Source organism: Sinohyriopsis cumingii, chromosome 6 (genome assembly GCF_028554795.1).
Source record: "Sinohyriopsis cumingii isolate HCF-2022 chromosome 6, ASM2855479v2, whole genome shotgun sequence".
Lineage (NCBI taxonomy): Eukaryota > Metazoa > Mollusca > Bivalvia > Unionida > Unionidae > Sinohyriopsis > Sinohyriopsis cumingii.
This window is the reverse complement of record NC_142966.1, coordinates 45,508,601-45,526,869: the sequence shown is the minus strand read 5'-3', so window position 1 is coordinate 45,526,869 and position 18,269 is coordinate 45,508,601. Positions and strand designations below refer to the sequence as shown.

The 18,269-nt window shown below is 34.9% G+C and overlaps 1 protein-coding gene across 1 annotated transcript in view; it reads right to left on the bottom strand.

Moving 5' to 3' along the window:
• Nucleotides 1–18,269, bottom strand: part of LOC149796845 (receptor-type tyrosine-protein phosphatase alpha-like) — a 49,286-nt gene that overhangs the window by 22,780 nt on the left and 8,237 nt on the right. The window contains exons 7-14 of the mRNA XM_089961481.1: nt 18,261–18,269; nt 17,725–17,816; nt 16,979–17,015; nt 16,635–16,732; nt 8,835–8,954; nt 6,351–6,499; nt 4,690–4,825; nt 3,924–4,073 (exon numbers count right to left, since the gene is read on the bottom strand). The exon at nt 18,261–18,269 is cut by the window's right edge and continues 73 nt beyond it. Coding sequence (XP_089817607.1) covers nt 3,924–4,073; nt 4,690–4,825; nt 6,351–6,499; nt 8,835–8,954; nt 16,635–16,732; nt 16,979–17,015; nt 17,725–17,816; nt 18,261–18,269 — 791 coding nt within the window. The remainder of the gene's footprint in view (nt 1–3,923; nt 4,074–4,689; nt 4,826–6,350; nt 6,500–8,834; nt 8,955–16,634; nt 16,733–16,978; nt 17,016–17,724; nt 17,817–18,260) is intronic.

Below are 18,269 nucleotides of genomic sequence, written 5' to 3'. Positions count from 1 at the left end.
TATGTTTCATTTTGATATCAATTTTAAAAGAGCATCTAAGGCTTGTTGTACAAATGGTCATATCAGCTGATTGTATGGCCAATTGTATTAATAAAATGTACAAACAAGAGACGGTCTACTACATGTGCACTTTGCGGGGAATTTCTACAAATCTATAAAATAACATCCTAGAGCACTTTTATTCCTTATGTTTTCAGGGCTTGAGTACGCAAACGTGATCATGTCTAGTTCTGTGTATGGGTAGAACTCTTTATGGCTCATCTTTACAAGCACGAACGAGTAGTCGATGCAAGCACATGGGACTGTGGTTGTAAGAAATACATTAATTGACAGTCATATTGAACATAAGCCCCTTGATCAATTGCATTTAAATTAAAGCACTTTCTTTTTTGAGGTTGTATTACATATCTTCTTTCGTATAGCAGAACAATAGGAGATTATGGAATCCGAATTTCATCGCTTTTCGTGGATGCACTACATTTTGAATACTGGTTTACACATCTCTCTCTCTCTCTATGTATATATATATATATATATATATATATATATATATATATATATATATATATATATATATATATATAATCATTTAAAATGAGGTGTGTGAAACAGGTCATGTGGCAGTCATGAGATGTGCAGAGACTTTGCGAGAACAGAGAGTTCAGTTATTCAGTTAGATACGCACAGTACTGGTCCTGAACGTAGCATTGTCCCAAACATTAGGAACGTCCATCTCACAATAGAACAGTGGATTCTCGCTTGGAGCAGGTTCACTAGTGCTCTATGTGAACAATAAACCCTGGTTAGTACCTCTCTTCCTCACCACATGGAAACTGTCCTTAAACTCGAGAGATAGACGCTGATTGGCGGTACTATGATGAAAACTTCATTCAATTGGTCGCAAAGTCGAAAGCTAAATGGGGTACCACGCATCTAGAACTATATATGAAGGCTGCGCTAGGGTCAGGTCATATCAACTACACACAAAACAATTTCTCACAAATTACAAGCATAAAGTATCCGAAAGGAGTTTGTTTTAGTTACCACAAAAGCGATCGCTGTACATCTGGATTTTCATGCAATTTTCAGCACAAGTCCTTCGATTGTTTAGGGGGGACACTCATTCATTCATTGTCTCAAACCAATTTATATGCCCTTTAATGTACTTCCGCAATACAACCAGCAACCGCTCGAACTTAGCAACCAGACGATCCGGACAACCTCGAAAAACTAACCCGAACAACAAGAAATCTGTCAGTAGATGCTTCTGATCCTTTGCCTATCCCGGTCAGAATTGACCACTTGCAATATTTTCTCCACGATTTCGATCCTGCCACAAAGGAATACCTGCTTTTACATTTCAAAAGGTTTCGATGTGGGGTTAAAAGGGACATTGCAAATGCACGTATGTAATAATATGAAATCAGCTGAAGATAATGCCCAACTTACTGAAGAAAAGATACAGAAAGAATTAGCAGTGGGTCGCTTTGCAGGGCCGTTTCATACAAAACCATTTCCCAATTTATAAATTTCGCCCCTAGGTCTAGTGGAAAAGAAAATTCCTGGGTATTTCAGACTAATTCATTTCCTTTTCTTCCCACCGGGCGATTCGGGTAACGATGGAATTATAACTCAACAGTCAGCAATTCAATACGAAGGCATTGATAGTGCCATCACATGTATAAAACAGCTTCTTATTTCCGGATTCTTCTTATTTGTCCCTTGCAATATCATTGTTTTGGCTTGTTGTGGCGGAACATGTACTATTTTGACAAATGCTTACCAATGGGTTGTAGTTCTAGTTTCCAGATACTTGTGATCTTTAACAATTCTCTTCAGTGGAGAGCAAGCTGAAGACAAAGTTATCTTTAACACACACGACACATATTTTGGACGCATTTGTATACTAGTCTCAACTCGTACCCAATGCCAGCATAAGCCCGATAGCTTCCTGACTATATGTGCTGGCATCGGCCTTCCTATGGCTGCGGATTAAACACTTGCCCCGTCAATGACCATGACGTTCCTCGAATAAGAATTGGATTTCTTGAGAATGGAAGTTCGCCTTCTCACAGACAAATAAGAAAAATGTAATAAACTCATATATTTATATGTGGTTTCAAGTAAAATTGGACCTTTGACCGAGTTCTCTCTCCCAGTTTCAATAACCAATTTGGCCCTTTTCATAGCGCACTTAATCAACCAGAAATATACAGTGTCGCTGTTATCCACTTTTGTTTCTGCAGTTGGATATGTGCACAAAGTTAAAGGCTTCTTCATCTTTCCTTTTTCAAAACTCATTCAAACCATTCACAAAAGTAAATCTCATAATGTTAGTTTGCCAACTGACAAAGTTCCGCTGGATAAGCTTACAGTTTCTATGTTGTATACCATGTATTCGGCCATGTTAACATTGGCTTTGCATGACTTTCTCAGAATAGGATAGATTACAATGCAAACAGCTGTACATCAAAACGATAATTTGATACAATGTTCTCAAGTCACTAGTTCCCTCAAGCGTCTGTCAATCATATATATATATATATATATATATATATATATATATATATATATATATATATATATATATATATATATATATATATATATATGTATGTATGTATATATATATATTACATGTTGCTGCTCAACAATATCGTGCCACATGTCCGATAACTCATTTGCAAGCAAACCTAACCCTCAGAGGCAATAATCCAGGACCGCTTTTTATGAACTAAAATGGGCACCTAGAGTATTATTTAGTACAGAACAAAGAAGAGCGCTTTACTTTTTAACTTTGACTCTAAAAAAATTTAAGTCACATAATTTCAAAATTGGGACCGCCACTGAGACGGCCGGACAAGGTTTTAGTGACACCCAAGTAAGGGAATTAGGCCGCTGGAGATCATATGCATTTAAGAAATACATAAGGTTAGGCAAAATGGTCTCAGCTTTTTTTACACTTGAATCACTTTTTATAAGATCGCCATTATGCCGTGTGTGCTACTTTTTCTTTCAGGTCTCGTGGGTTGCAAAAACTTAGACCTCTGGGCATCGACCTTGCTTTGTTTGGATATTCACTCGACCGAAGCAATCTGTGTCTACCTGTCGTTTCGACCGCCAATAGCGTATGAGGGTACCCTAACAGCTCCGGAAGACCAACAGCGCATTCAGGAAGTACGCGCATCCGTTTTAAAGTTTCTTCCCAATCCCCCATACATGCTAAAATATCCTATGAGGGTGATCTACTGCTGCGGCATTACATAATTTATCAGTTTAATTTTGATCGAAATTGATATTTCCTTTTCTTTGATGCTTTGTTCTTTGTCCCTCACACCTTTTTGTGCCTGCCAGAAATGCAGTAAGTTCTATTTGCTGTATTTATGTTTATGGCGGTTGCAGCCTCAAAAAATGTTTGTATTATAGGCTATGTCTCATTGTTCAATTTCATAGCACGTTTAATCTATAGGCTTGGTCCAAATAATTTTGTTATGCTGTAAACACATAGCAAATTTTTATTTCACTAATATCATTTATGTTCAATATAAAGTCACGAAGGTGTCCAGCATCACACGTTGTGTTTGTCTTTGTTTTCATTATGTAACCATATGCTTTGACACTGTGATATTTTCATGACTGACCGAGGGAATTCTGTCTTTTCACTCTCTATCTTTCTTTCGACTCTATCGATGTCGCAAAGAGTAGGCTGGTGTATGCACATTTAATTTTACAATTTCATCAAAAAAGTTAATAATCCAGAACCCTGTTTTTTCTTTCACTTTGTTCTGACAATAGCCTCCACGCCTCTACTACATGTGTAAGAACACACCATATATATATATATATATATATATATATATATATATATATATATATATATATATATATATATATATATATACACAGATGTCAGTAATACTTACCTTGTATTGCCTTTCAAGTAATGTAATTCCTGAATGTCCATCTTTTTCCGTTAAATGTCGAAATACCTCAGAAAACTGCTTCTCAAATACCGGCATGGTGCCAAATCCAAGCGACTCAGCGACAACTTCATGCAGGAACATATATTGATTCTGAAGGCAAGAAAATTATAGTGAAGCTTCAACAGCACATGGGTTCGCGTAAACACATGCATGTCGATATACATGTACATAACTGGAATTCTGTTCCGTTTCTTTGTTTAGCTATTTTTGGGTTAGATTATGTTTATTTTCTGTCTTAGTTTCATATCCTAACCGCAGTATTATTTTCACCGAATTATTTGCTAGAATGGTTTAAGTGTAGACGAAATATAATCTCACACTTCACATTCTTATGAACAAAGATATGTTTTTATTTTATATAAAAGATACATGGATTTCAATTGTATTTTATCATTTTCTTTTAAGCAGTTACGTCTTTTTTTAGCGGCAGTTGTGTTGTTATTGTTTATTTCGCTTAATCTGCCACAACCTGTCTATTATTGCTAAATTATTGCTACAAACGCCTTAAAAATGTTTTAATACCACATTTTCAGTTATGCTACCATGTAATGTAAGCACTTGTTTATCTTTGAAAAGAGAAATGCTATTGTATGAACACGAATCTTTTAGTAGAATTGAGGAAACTATATATAGCACTAGGGTTGTCTCGAAGATAGTTGGAAGTACTTAACTGTCATGTGCAAATAACATAAATGAATGGTCTTACTTCAGTCTGGACCATGTTGACTCTCTGTTCTCGCAAATTATCTACACATCTCATGACGGCCACGTGACCTGTTTCACACACCTCATCGTAAATGATGTCTAAGGCGATGAATGTTCCTGTTCTTCCAACTCCAGCACTGAAGATGGATTATGAGAGATAATTTGTTTGCCGTAATGGAACTCTATGTTACTGCAAATAATTTGTTACGCGTAATGGCTCTATATGGTACTGCAAATAATTTAGTAGCCCTAATGGATTTATATGTCACTGCAAGTAATTTAATATCCGTAATGGATCTCTATGTTATTGCAAACAATTTAGAAGCCGTAATGGATCTCTATGTCACTGCAAACATTTTGGTAGCCCTAATAGATCTCTATGTTACTGCAAATAATTTACTAGCCGTATTGGATCTGTATGTTATTATGTTATTACAAATAATTTAGCACCCGTAATGGATCTCTATGTTAATGCACATAATTTCGTTGCCGTAATGGATTTATATGTTACTGCAAATAATTTGGTAGCCCTAATAGATCTCTATGTTACTGCAAATAATTTAGTAGCCGTAATGGATCTCTATGTTATTGCAAATAATTTAGTAGCCGTAATGGATTTATATGTTACTGCAAGTAATTTAGTAGCCGTAATGGATCTCCATGTTATTGCAAGTAATTTGGTAGCCCTAATGGATTTATATGTAATTGCAAATAATTTAGCAGCCGTAGTGGATTTCTATCTAATTGCAAATAATATAGTAGCCGTAATGCATTTCTATGTAATTGCAAATAATTTAGCAGCCGTAATGGGTCTCTATGTTATTGCAAGTACTTAGGTATCCGTAATGGATCTCTGTGTTACTGCAAATATTTGTTTAACGAAAACACACTGTCTGTCATTTACGACTAATCTTACCAGAATGTCGATTGATAAAAGGTGTAAATATAAAACATATCTCTTTCAATCTATTTAATCTTATCTCATCTAATCATATCATACTGATAACTGTCCACCTTGAAATCATCTATACGCACAGCCTTTTAAATGGCCATGCCACCATAACAATACTGTAAGACCATAATCCCTCAGTTTATTCGTGAGACCCTCAAATACAGGTATATTAGTACAATGCATACAGCTGATTATCGAATATTTTACTTAACTGATGATATATTACTTGCAAAAGTAAATTCAAGAAATTTAAAGATCAAGTGAAATATATGCAAATGTTCCTATTTCCTGATAATAGTTAATAGAGCTGGCAATGTTTGAGTCATTGGAACATCAGCTGATCTAGTGCGTGCGATATTATGACGCAAAAACTGTTTTTAAATCTCGGAAACGCACATGATGGTTTTGTTTTTAATTTCTTAATACTGTTTCATAAACATAAGACGTAAATAATTCATTTATCTGGAATTTATTATGTAAGAAAGAAGATCAAACACACTTCATTTCAAACGCATACCTGTGCACCCAGGAAAGGCGACTGTCCTCGGCTTCGCCCTCACACTTAAACGTTAACCTCGTACCCATTGAACTTAACAACCAGTGTATCATTCTTATAATACGTCACACATTTTTCCCATTTAAGATCTTTACATTTTATTGTTGAATAATCTCAGTTTTACAATTTCAAGCACGGCATCTGGAAAGTTTACCTGCAGTGTACAACCAATGGACCCTCGCCATAGATCTTGCGTTTACGGACATCTTTCCAGAATCCAACAAGCGACCAGGCTGTGTCAGGTACATCCTTGTCAGGCCAAGCTTTGAAATGGAACTGTGCCACCCTCCTTGACGTGTCACCCTACAAAATAAGCAAAGGATGAGAAGACTGTCAGCATCAGATAATGCTCTGAACTCGTCGACTATAGTTTTCATGTATAATCTTATTTGTACGTTTTCTACTATCAACAATAAATATTGCATCTCTTCGGGATTGAAACTATTATAGTTAGGAAGGATTGAGAAGACTAGTATTATGTGGATAGGATACGGCAAGCATTTACATTCGGTGTACATTTGGCATTCGTGTGATAAAAAAAGTAGCCGATCTACTTTTAAAACATTTTTTATGTTTACTCAGTGTCAGAATCTAGCTGAATCGTTGACTGTACTGCCGGCAAATTGGTAAATAGATTCAACCAGTGTAAGCGAAGAAGAATTGTTTAAGTGTTATGTATATTTCATTTAATATATATCTAATTTAATTGTTTGTAAGTTTTATAATCTTTCTATTTTTTAATTACATTATATGCCAAAATAATGTCGTTCTGTTTACTAGCAACTGGAACTGTTTCCAGAAAATAGTTTGAATTTGACTGTTCATTTCTGTAAACACATAAGGCTGGCCTGCTTCCCGACCTTAATTCAAATTTAGTAATAGTCACGTTAGCAAGTAATTTATATTTTTTTATTGTGGGAATAATAAGATTGAGATCGAGGCTGTGCTGGATACATAACCCTTGGCTTGTAAATAGTTTTTAATGAAGAAAACAGCTTTTATTTTCGAAGTAAAATGATTGGATCGTATCAAGGACATACGTGATTTTTTATATGTAAACATGATCACGTGATCCTTATCCGTAAAATTTAAGTTTTAAACCATCGCATTAGAGAAATAATCTAAGTTGGGCTTCTAAACACTGAGATATAAAGGTGTTTTTTTGTGTTGTGTCAATTTTGGAATTACATGTTAATGTATATTCAAATTATTTGGATTCAAAAGGATTAATTCGTTTCTCTGGAAATATATTGAGTGCTCATACAGAATTCATGAATAAAGACATTTCTTAAAATTTTTATTCGGATTTTCCAAACGGGAAGTGATATTTCGTGTTTCTACAAGGACTGTAGACTAAAACACAGTACAGATACAGCATACGTAATCGCCTTGAATTCTTCTTCGGGACTCGAACTTGAATTCATTAGAAAATTTCAGTATTAGGACTTCTTAATTTGATTCGTGGATTATTCTTGGATTATTTTTGGAATTGATTCTTAAATCCCTATTTTAAAAAATCGTCTTCATTTTAACATTATTTTTCCAGGGAAATAAATTATTTGTTAAAGCTTGCTGTTTTCACTCTTTCTTGTGTTGCTTTTAGTCCGAGCCTAAGCACGTAAAATAAGGCACATGTCGTTCTGTATAGACAAACTATACTTGAAATGTAACCGAGTAATGTGTAAAAAGTGAACACCACGATCAGTTTTGTCATATCAGAGACAGATCCTAAAGTGTATATATGTATATATTGTAATAAATTTGGAGTATGCGCATTTGGTTATAGCGCCCCGTTTTAAGGAATTCTTTGATTTTTGTTATTATTTTCTGATTATTGGAATTCGGTGCAAATATACATATTAATTTGACCGAAATAATTAGCCAATTACTAGGATCAAACGTCACGGAGTAAAGTGTTAGTGAGTTTCCATGATGCCATGGTTCACTAGTAGTGGATTCAGGTCCAAACCAAATGAATGTCCATGAATAATAAAGTTCCATCTAAAATCTAGTGGTGTAAATCGGTAGTGTGACTTCAGTAGCAGTACTTACGGTAGGAAACCGGTAAATTACACTATGGAATCAATACGAATGGACTCGGCAGATACCGTTTATGTCGCCATGGTGGCAAAGGTGATGCAATTGTACTGGCAAAAAGTGCTCAGAACCATAGTTTGACTGGCCTTTTTTGGCGGACTTAAAACAGTTCCTTGTGTTAAGGGGTAGTTGTATAGTTTATACGGCGTGATCTTCTGGCGGTACTGAACCCTATTAAAGAGAAACCATGCAGATGTGCGGTTGATAGATATTTAGCAGGTTATAAGTTCTTTGGTCTTGCATTGATTAGAGTAAAATTTATGTATAGAATGGACATGTCGGGCTTTCGAATTTACAACTAAGTTGTATGCAAGTCCTTGGAAATCTGGGGTACACTTATGACTTCTAGTGGGAATCCTGCCAGGGTTTTACACCGCTCGGAGAAATAAATACCCCTGGCTTGTAACAATATATATATATATATATATATATATATATATATATATATATATATATATATATATATATATATATATATATATATATATATATATATATATATATATATATTAAATGTGCTATAACTAAGCATGATAGTTACCACTGTTATGTCTAGGTTTCTCTTGACATAGTCAGGTCCTGTTTCGATTCGTACTAGTTTCACCTTGACGTTGCCGTAGACCTCCTCACCCTCGTCAGGCCAGTATTGCTTACACTTGATCTATGAGGAGTAATTAAAGGAAGATATTCATCAGTGACATCAATGACTTTTTTTGTTTTGTTTTCAAAGGAACCCTATAAATTATATGACTTATATAATATTTGTATTCATTATATAAATGTAGTTATATATGTCTGATCCAGAATTTGAATGGTATAACCTTTAAAGATTTGCTCGTTCTGATACAACAGAGAAAAGTTTGTATGTTGCCATACTAGAAAATATATTTATTTCTATCATTTCGTCGTATGTTTTGCGTTGTTTGCTCCCACATTGCTTGGAAGCTCCACCAGATGTTTGATTTATGGGTGACTCTACACTGATATGACAAGAATATAGACAAGAATGTAGACTAATACTGTGTTATGAGGGAAGATCAATTGAGAGTTGCAGATGACTCAATAACAGACAACTGCCTTTGATCAATGCGATGTGTCAAAGAGAAGTATCGATGAATCGTACTAGTGAAAGGTACAGGTTAGGCTTTTAGTTTCAGTAGCGGTCAACACGGATTTGAAGTTGCCAGCACGGGGTATTCTTTGTTATGCTTTTCTAGTGATTCATACCCGCTGTGCGATCATAGCTACACCATATCAGCCTTTTGACAATATCTTGTTTCTTGCGTGCGCACACACGCATACACACACGACTAACAAGGGATCACGTGTGACAGGGATTAATTAAGATAAATGCAATAAACTGACAACGAACAGTGCGAAATTGGTATCTAGCTAGCCTGAGCGCTCTCGACTCTTTAATGAGTCTTTTTCAAAGACAAATACAAAACATAGACAAGACAAACAAATAAAAAAGAAAAACGGTTATGTTTGAGAAACATTTTATAACCGTTTTTCTGTTTAGCTCCACAACAGATACTGATACGACTGTGACGTCTTTAACTAAGTAAGAATAAGAAGCGAAACCAACAAATTTATTAAAATCTTAGTTAAAAAATAAATATTTAAGAAGAACGTATAGTATTGCCAATTAAATATCAAGTATTTCAAATAAATTGCAATAATCTTTAATGTGTTGACGTACCAATCGTATTGAATGAGCTGAGCTACCAAGTTTCTTTTATGTATTACAAATATATAATCCGTAATGACTTTGAATGAATGCCCATTTCTCACAAGGTAGTTCGTTTGTCCAAAATGTCAATGAGCGCTCCAGTGAATAATATAAATAAATTATTACTCTCAAGTTATATCTGATCACAACACTAAATACTTCCACAGACTGAGCATAAAAGAGGAATAAACACTTTTGTTCACCACTGTTTTATATCAAAACCTAAGATCCAATAAATGTCTAGAACATTCTAAGTTTGTAAACACGGCTGTACCTCGAACTTAGATATCAGTAAACAATTTCTTTTTAAAATAACAATAAATATCAGGTAGACTATACCTAATCTAGCCTAAATCACTGATGAAAGTCAAGCACACAAAATAAATTAAATATATATAACAATACATTCTGAAGATTTCATCAACCGACCATGACTTGTGAGGCGTGTTGATGTCGCGGGATGGGTCTTCGAGCAATGCTAAACGAAGTGCTTGGTCGATATGAGATTGCATGTGAAAGTTGCGAAGATGCCACATATCTTTCCTAATTACGTCCATTTACAAAACAAAATGTTTTGTCTATCATATTATACAAACATGCTAGCCATATTTTGTTTCTCTATATCAGATTACATAAGAATGTGTCATTGAATGTAGCCTCTTTGTATAATGGATATGAAAGAGGTTTTGGAGAGGTTTGAGAGGCACACAAAACAGAAGTCATAGAAGTGGTATCTAATAATGTCGACAACGTTTGGTGACTCAGCGTTGATTAGGGTTTCACGAATGTGTCCATTTGCCATAGCTGGAGACATCTGACAAAAATATAACGTTACCGTGTTTTAGGGGAACGTTATTTGATCCAATGATCAAAAGATATGCAGAAGTCACTACATGTGAAAAAAATATTGGCAACGATATTTATATCCAGGATAGTAACGGGTTTGGATACAGCCCTGACGGCTACACAGTTGACAACAACAAAATTATTCTGGCGTTTATATGTCAGACTACCTGAATGTTATATTCGTCAAATATTATCTGGCTTGAAGGTCTTAGTGATACATTCTTATTGCATGTTTGTAGGCACTTGATTTAGCAAGTACTCACTAGAACAACTTAGATTGCAACTACAGAAACATTCAGAACAAATATTCTAGAGACATGTAAAATAAAGCATGAAACGTTTGGTATCGCAGGATGTTTTGCAGACTATGATGACTTATCTGTCTTTGCCATGACTACTGAAGTGTCTTTTTGATGAAAATATCTGCAATGAGGATACAACTATATTAGTATTGATGCCTTGAGTGAGCCACAATATATTTCTGACTCTATTGCCAGCAAGCTCCTGGGTAAAAAAGAGTGGCCATCTTACCCTAAATATTTTGGTCACTCATAAACATAATGCTCTATAACCAAGCTACAGCAAGACAATCAAAAGCGTTGTCGGTATAGTAAGGCAGCTTTTATCAGCATTTATAAAACAATACTGTAAGATTTTGACTCGGGAAGAATACTGGTTGCATACAAGAATGCAGAGAACCCTTTTCTCACGTTTCCATCGGAGTGGTTAAGCAGACGTCATGGAAAAGAAGACAGACATTACACTTCTCAATGCTGCCTAGAGAGCTCTTACAATGATTTATCTAGCAGCCAGAAAAAAATTCAGAGCATTTTGATTTTGATGCAGATATTACTAAGGAACTAGGAAGATATATCAGGCTGTTTCAAGAAGAATACATCAAACTTGGCCACAAAAAGTTATTTATGATTTTGTCAAAACAATATTGGCGACTTAGATCTGGAGTAACCGATTTCTACAACACAGATATGTTGGTCTTATTGTTAGCGATTTTGAGCAGAAAGATAAATATGCCTGCAGGTATGCAGAAGCAATGATATCAGCATACAAAGAAGTTCTTTGAGCCTACTTCCCTCCTGAGCTCATTATATATGTTCTTAAGCGCGAGATGACAGTGACATTCCATACGGACTCGTGATAGATGTCCTTGACATCATATGGAGACTAACAGAACATAATAAAGAGCAATTCAACAGTTACGCCAAGATAGTAAACCAGTTAAAGCGACCACTGATATTCCTCAACGAAAAATACTAAAAATTGGTGATGAGGCGTTGTTTGGTTCAATAAGACTTAGAACGACCTCTTTGTATTTTACCCCAAATCAGACTTCAGTATAAGGAACATGACAACACGACACAGTAATCGCCTTGCTCCTCGTATCGTGAAACCAGCATTAACCTAATATGAATGATATTATCTAAGACAAGAGGTTCTTAAACGAGGTCTACGATGCAGCAAATAGTCCCGGTTAACAAGTTTTGATCTGATTAAAGATTTTTATGTACATGGTATACATGTACTAACACTTGGTTTTTTTGTTAATTGTGAATTGTTTGTTCTTGTTTTATTTGTTCAACAATAGTTAGCACAAATTAAACTGCGGACAGAAGAAATACGAAATTGATCACAATGCTTGCAAGACATTTGAATCAATAAGCCATTTCACTGTCCTTTAGCGTCATGTCTTCACGAATGTGATTGCAGTAGATGATATCGCACATCGTATACGATAAGGCTAGTTAATTATTTCATCATCCTGTCGGTGCAATTCTTTTTCAAGAATGGAAGGCTATTCTTGCAGCTGTTTTGAAGCAAGCATGCTCATCATCGGCTCATAAAAGTTTAGATCGGTCCCTTTAGTAGTTCTGTTGTGAAATGCTATGAATGAACTTAGACCAATTGCAAGCTCATTAACTTGCTCTTTTGTAAATCTCTGGCTTGTTGAAGTATCCAGTAAATATTTCTGATGCCACAACAAATGTAACCTTGAACCCGTCCGAATACGTTTTTGTTACGATAGTAAAGTTCCGTCAGAGGAAGAGATTTTTCAGACCCTTCTGCCTACTTAAAAATGTAGTAGTGTGATTCTGCTATTTTTATAATTTCTACGTCACCTGACCGTGGTTGCTTAGAAGACTCTGTTTTTGATTAAGTACTCGTACGTATGTTACATCATGTCATATTTTGTATGAAAATATGTCATCCTTTTCGAATCTTTCCACAAAGTGTGTTTCTGCTCCTGGAGTGCCAAGCGTTGCTACTAGGAAGTGTTATTTCTACCGTCAGATCTTCATTCAAGATTAGTGATAGCCGCCGCTAGTTCATTAACGTATACATTAGCGGTATATGACAATTGTCTTTGCAAAATGTGCTCAATAATCGCCAAATGACTTGTCTCTCATCAGCATAAACAGACTTTGTGTATCTCTTTCTCGTTTTTTCTTGTGTGTTGCTATGCCATAAAATCACTCATGAAAATATGCATCAATTTCAAGAGCTTTTAGGGGATGGGCTTCTTTACAATATTCATCAAATATTTTCCTGATCTTTCAATCAAAGGCAGTTAGGGATAGCCTGTCTTATTGCATCAGTTCTCAAACATGTTCAAGGATTGCTCCAAGACTGTTGGCTATATACTCAACATAACAAAGCAGATCAGGAAGTGGGCATAGCTTTTCCTGTTTTTTAAACTGCTTCTGGAATTTCGTCGTGTTGCAGCCATTCTTGCTGTTTTTCAACAGCTGGATTATCTCTCTGGCTGTTCTGACTGGTCACCAACGCCAGCAACCATTTTTGCAGATAGCGCCACAACCCCTATAAAATGGTACATATGCAAACAAACTAGACGCGTCATAACATTTAAGAGTTATGATTTTATTTTGAAGTAATCCGTTATTTTTCAAATTTTATTTTTGACATGACGGTTCTTGTATTTGTAGTCAGCTTTGTGTTCTTTAGCTCTTCGACCAATTGAAGACTACGCTCTTGATTTTTTTTGTACCAGCGCCTCTATATTTGTTCACAAGCACATCTGACCCCTTGTTATTGCGGGACTTTTAGACGACTTCATACTTTTAGAGTTCTAACTTAAATTGGCGTGCGGAGATGCCGAACACTTAAAATAGCTTTGCATCATCTCGTCTGAGCTACCACTATCTGAATTAGTCTTAAATCTATAACATAATTTCTAGTTGACCAATGTTATCGTAATTTATACTTTCTCTGACGAATCTTTTGGTGAGTCACATGAAATGGTAACTTGTAAATGGCCTTAACTATTGAAACCCGCCAGAAACAAATGTTATAAAAGGAAATTGCGCCAAAAAAAGAGGTTGAACTTAAGATAACTTGAGCCATAAAAAATTGATCCAAACGCAGTGTCAAAATTATTAGTAGTCTTGACGTTGCACATCAAAAGCCAGTACGAGAAGGGAAATGTCAAATATTATGGTAGGATCAGTTTTGGAAAGAATATTTGCGTAACAAGAATGTATAAACATATTATAAAATTGATTACACCTGAATACTTTAAGTTCTTTTGCAAAGGGATCCTGTGATGATTCAACTACAGAATAAAGAGCACACTGAGTACTCGGATAATGACCCACATCCAACGAACAAGCCTAGCGCAGTAATTATTAATACGCATCCTGGAGATATGTAATCGCTGCCACACAAAGCTTTTCTTGACGTCAGAGGTTTTCTGCAAGCGAATGCTGCTCCACATACCTATTATCTCGATCAAGTAGATGTGGCTTTGACAAACTATGGTTGGAGTCTAATTTAGAGGGAGTAATATAAACCTAATATCCTAACAGTGGAAGACATTAGTAAGTATATTCCCGCTTGCCGGAACCATCATGAAGTTTAGTTAAGTCAGTGATGATCACAGCAGATGATGTCTACAGAATATTTTTGCTTCACAATTGCCATTTGACTTTTCTGAATCTTGTGAAAGCAGCAAGTTTGTGACGAAATAAACTGAATGCAGATAGGCAAGTTCAAAGACGAAACCCACTCTATTCCGGAGCAAGAATGTGCTGGCCTCGGAGCAAATATATATATATATATATATATATATATATATATATATATATATATATATATATATATATATATATATATATATATATATATATAGATAGATAGATAGATAGATAGATAGATAGATAGATATAGGATTAGGTTTGCCAATGAGGGTGATAAAGATCATGTAACATGCATAAAAGAGAATGTCATTCAGAAGCAGCATCACACATGATGATTATCTGAAAGCGTTCGCTGGTGGAAAACACCAAGCAGCAATGAATATCATTAGATAGAACAACCACGTTTTTGCTTACGGTGACATTGAACAAGATAAGTCTTTATACGTAAGATGGTAAAATATATGCTGTGGATGATGGTGTCAACACCTTGACGTATAATCATTTCAGAAGCAAAAACAAATATAACAGCTCAGAACTTTTTGATGAGGTGAATATAACCAAGAGTTAAAACGATACTGAAAACCTACAAGAGAATATGATGATTTTATTATTCCAGTACAAAATATAAAAATACCACTGTGGGATATGCGAAGGGATGATTCAGTCTTATGCATATCTTCAGCATTTAATCTCTTAATATTTTTCTTTTCAGGGAACCATCTCCAGGTTGATGATTCTAGTATCGATTCTTTAGCTACTTAACTGATCCCGTAAAAGATTATCTGGGTTTCATCCAATAAAGTACTCGGAAAAAAGCAAAAAGCACTCACTGTCTTTCATGCAGCATCTGTGCCTGACATATTCACTAAGGAGTAGTAATTATTATAAGGTCTCAGGGCAAGAGTATTTCGTCTCAAAGGATGTCCTCTATATTCACTTGCCTCATAAATATTGTAGATTGTGTGTGTTTGCCAAGTCATAATTATGTGCAATAGCATGTAGATAGGTTGTAATCTCCAAGACATTATTAAATATAATCATCGCTCTAACTGGATACAAATGGTTAGAATTCGTTATGTAAACATGTATCTAGACAGAGAAACCTTGCAGCATCATTACGTATTCTTACAAATAGAGACGTGAAACTGGCTGTCGATAGGAGACAATCTTTTATGTAATCTGATATATAGATATCTCAGCATAGTTTAGTTGGAACATTTGGTAAGTTTCTAAACAATGGGAGAGAAAACGAATTCTTCGTTTAGCGAATATCGCAAATGTGAAGACCCAGTACATGCCAACGACCATGTTTCACCTCTCTTGATCGGCTGATAAATATTTCTTAATCGGCTGATAGTTGTCAGAACGCATGTGTTGTAGATGTAAATCGAAGCGCATGGTTGACCGCACATTGGGTTAAAACGTTGGGCTCAAAGACCCACTTTATTAAACTAGTACTGTCATATAGTACAATCATGCTTACACCTTTGTACCCATCTCGCCTACAGATTGCTAAATTTAAGAAAGAGTATTTTTTAATATGTAGAATGCCACAGTTTGCATGAGTAAAGATGGTCTGTTCAATATCAAAATCGGCCATCAATGGCAGTCATCTTCATTTCTGTGGTAAACGTTGCATCAGTTCTCTTCTGTACAGCTGTATATCTGTTTATCATAAAAATTAAGAACCTAACTAAATACAATTTCCGACAGTATATTAGCTCTATTAAAGAACCATTTGATTGCAATATAATTCACACCATATGGAGATATTCCAGTATAATGAACATCAAGAAATTTATGTTGGACAAACCTTTCCCATTTCAACAAGATTGGTAAGCATGACAATACATTCTGTTTTTTCCTGCCAAATCATCCACCAAAAGTCACATATTGTTTTGTCTGTCGGACCTGTGAAAGAAACAAACTTTCATAATACTTACTAGTGAAATAAATGTGTGTATCCATGTAGGTAGGTAGGTAGGTATGTAATGGTGTATGTATGTATGTATGTATGTATGTATGTATGTATGTATGTATGTACGTGTGTGTGTGTGTGTGTGTGTGTGTGTGTGTGTGTGTATGTGTATGTGTGTTTTTTTTAATCACACCACTGGCAAATGACTATCATAAGCCCCATATATTCTTTATACTTACCCTGACAAGCAATGTAGTTTTTCCGACCTTCAAAGCCCTAGAAAAAAAACATTGTTACGTTTGTCTTACGGCATACAGGTAAACCTAAACATGCATAAATCATAACGTTGTATCTGATCATTTTTATAAACCAGCAAAATATATCTAATACATGAAGAGGTGAAGTGATTCGTGATTTCCGATATTCGGTTCTCTTTCTCTCTCTCTCTCTCTCTCTCTCTCTCTCTCTCTCTCTCTCACACACACAAACACACACTTCACCTACTCGCTCTTTCTATCTTTGCATTTATCGATCTATTTATGTTTCTATCTTACTATCTAACCGTATATTTATGTTTGCATATATATAATAAAATAGTAAGTCTTATTTAAATTTTAACTTACGCTTCAGTTGCATAAATTTAATATCTTCTACCTGCTTGTTTATCTTCAAATTGAAATAAACTTAATATTTGCTTAGAGCGCAGACACCTTAATGTCTTTACTTGCGAAATACTACACGAAATTATCAATAGTAAGGTATTATAGTTTTTCACCAAATCATAACATACCCTTTAAATATGAACGTCGTCAACGGCCGTAAGGCTTAGTTATAGGTTTGTTATTATTTATTTAACAATCTTGAGAATAATAATTAAGTTCATATTAATAAAGGTTGTAATATTAATAATAATATTATTATTATTATTATCATTATTATTATTTTTATTATTATTATTATTATTATTATTATTATCATAAATTACCTTTATGTGACTAGCGTTAATATAGTCGGATTGGTTCAGATTCTCTGTTATCTGCGTTAAATCTCTTTTTAATGCCACTCTGTTAAAATCATCTGCAAAATACAGTTTCCCTTTTTCGTTAGGAAAATAGGCTTTGTATGTCTGGTACAATATTGAATTTCGATTTTTGTAAGAAAACCTATAAGAAACTTTTAAATCTTTGTGAAACTCTGAGATGTTCTATTCTAAATGAAATTAATCATTAAATATATATAAATCTGTGTGTGTGTGTGTGTGTGTGTGTGTGTGTAATAAGTCGTTACATATTTAACTTGCCGTAGTTTACGTACAATTATGTTTCTTTCTCTAAAGACCCTTTGTCCTGATTCGAGGGAACAATAAGTTATATGTTCATCATGACATCGTGTAATCTGAATATTTTATATAGAAACGAGCTTGCCATATTTTTAAAAAAGTTTATTTGAACGCAAAATCTTTTGGTCATCGTAACGAAAAGTACTGATAACTCAAGCATGCATAAAACAGGGGAAACCAACATGGATACA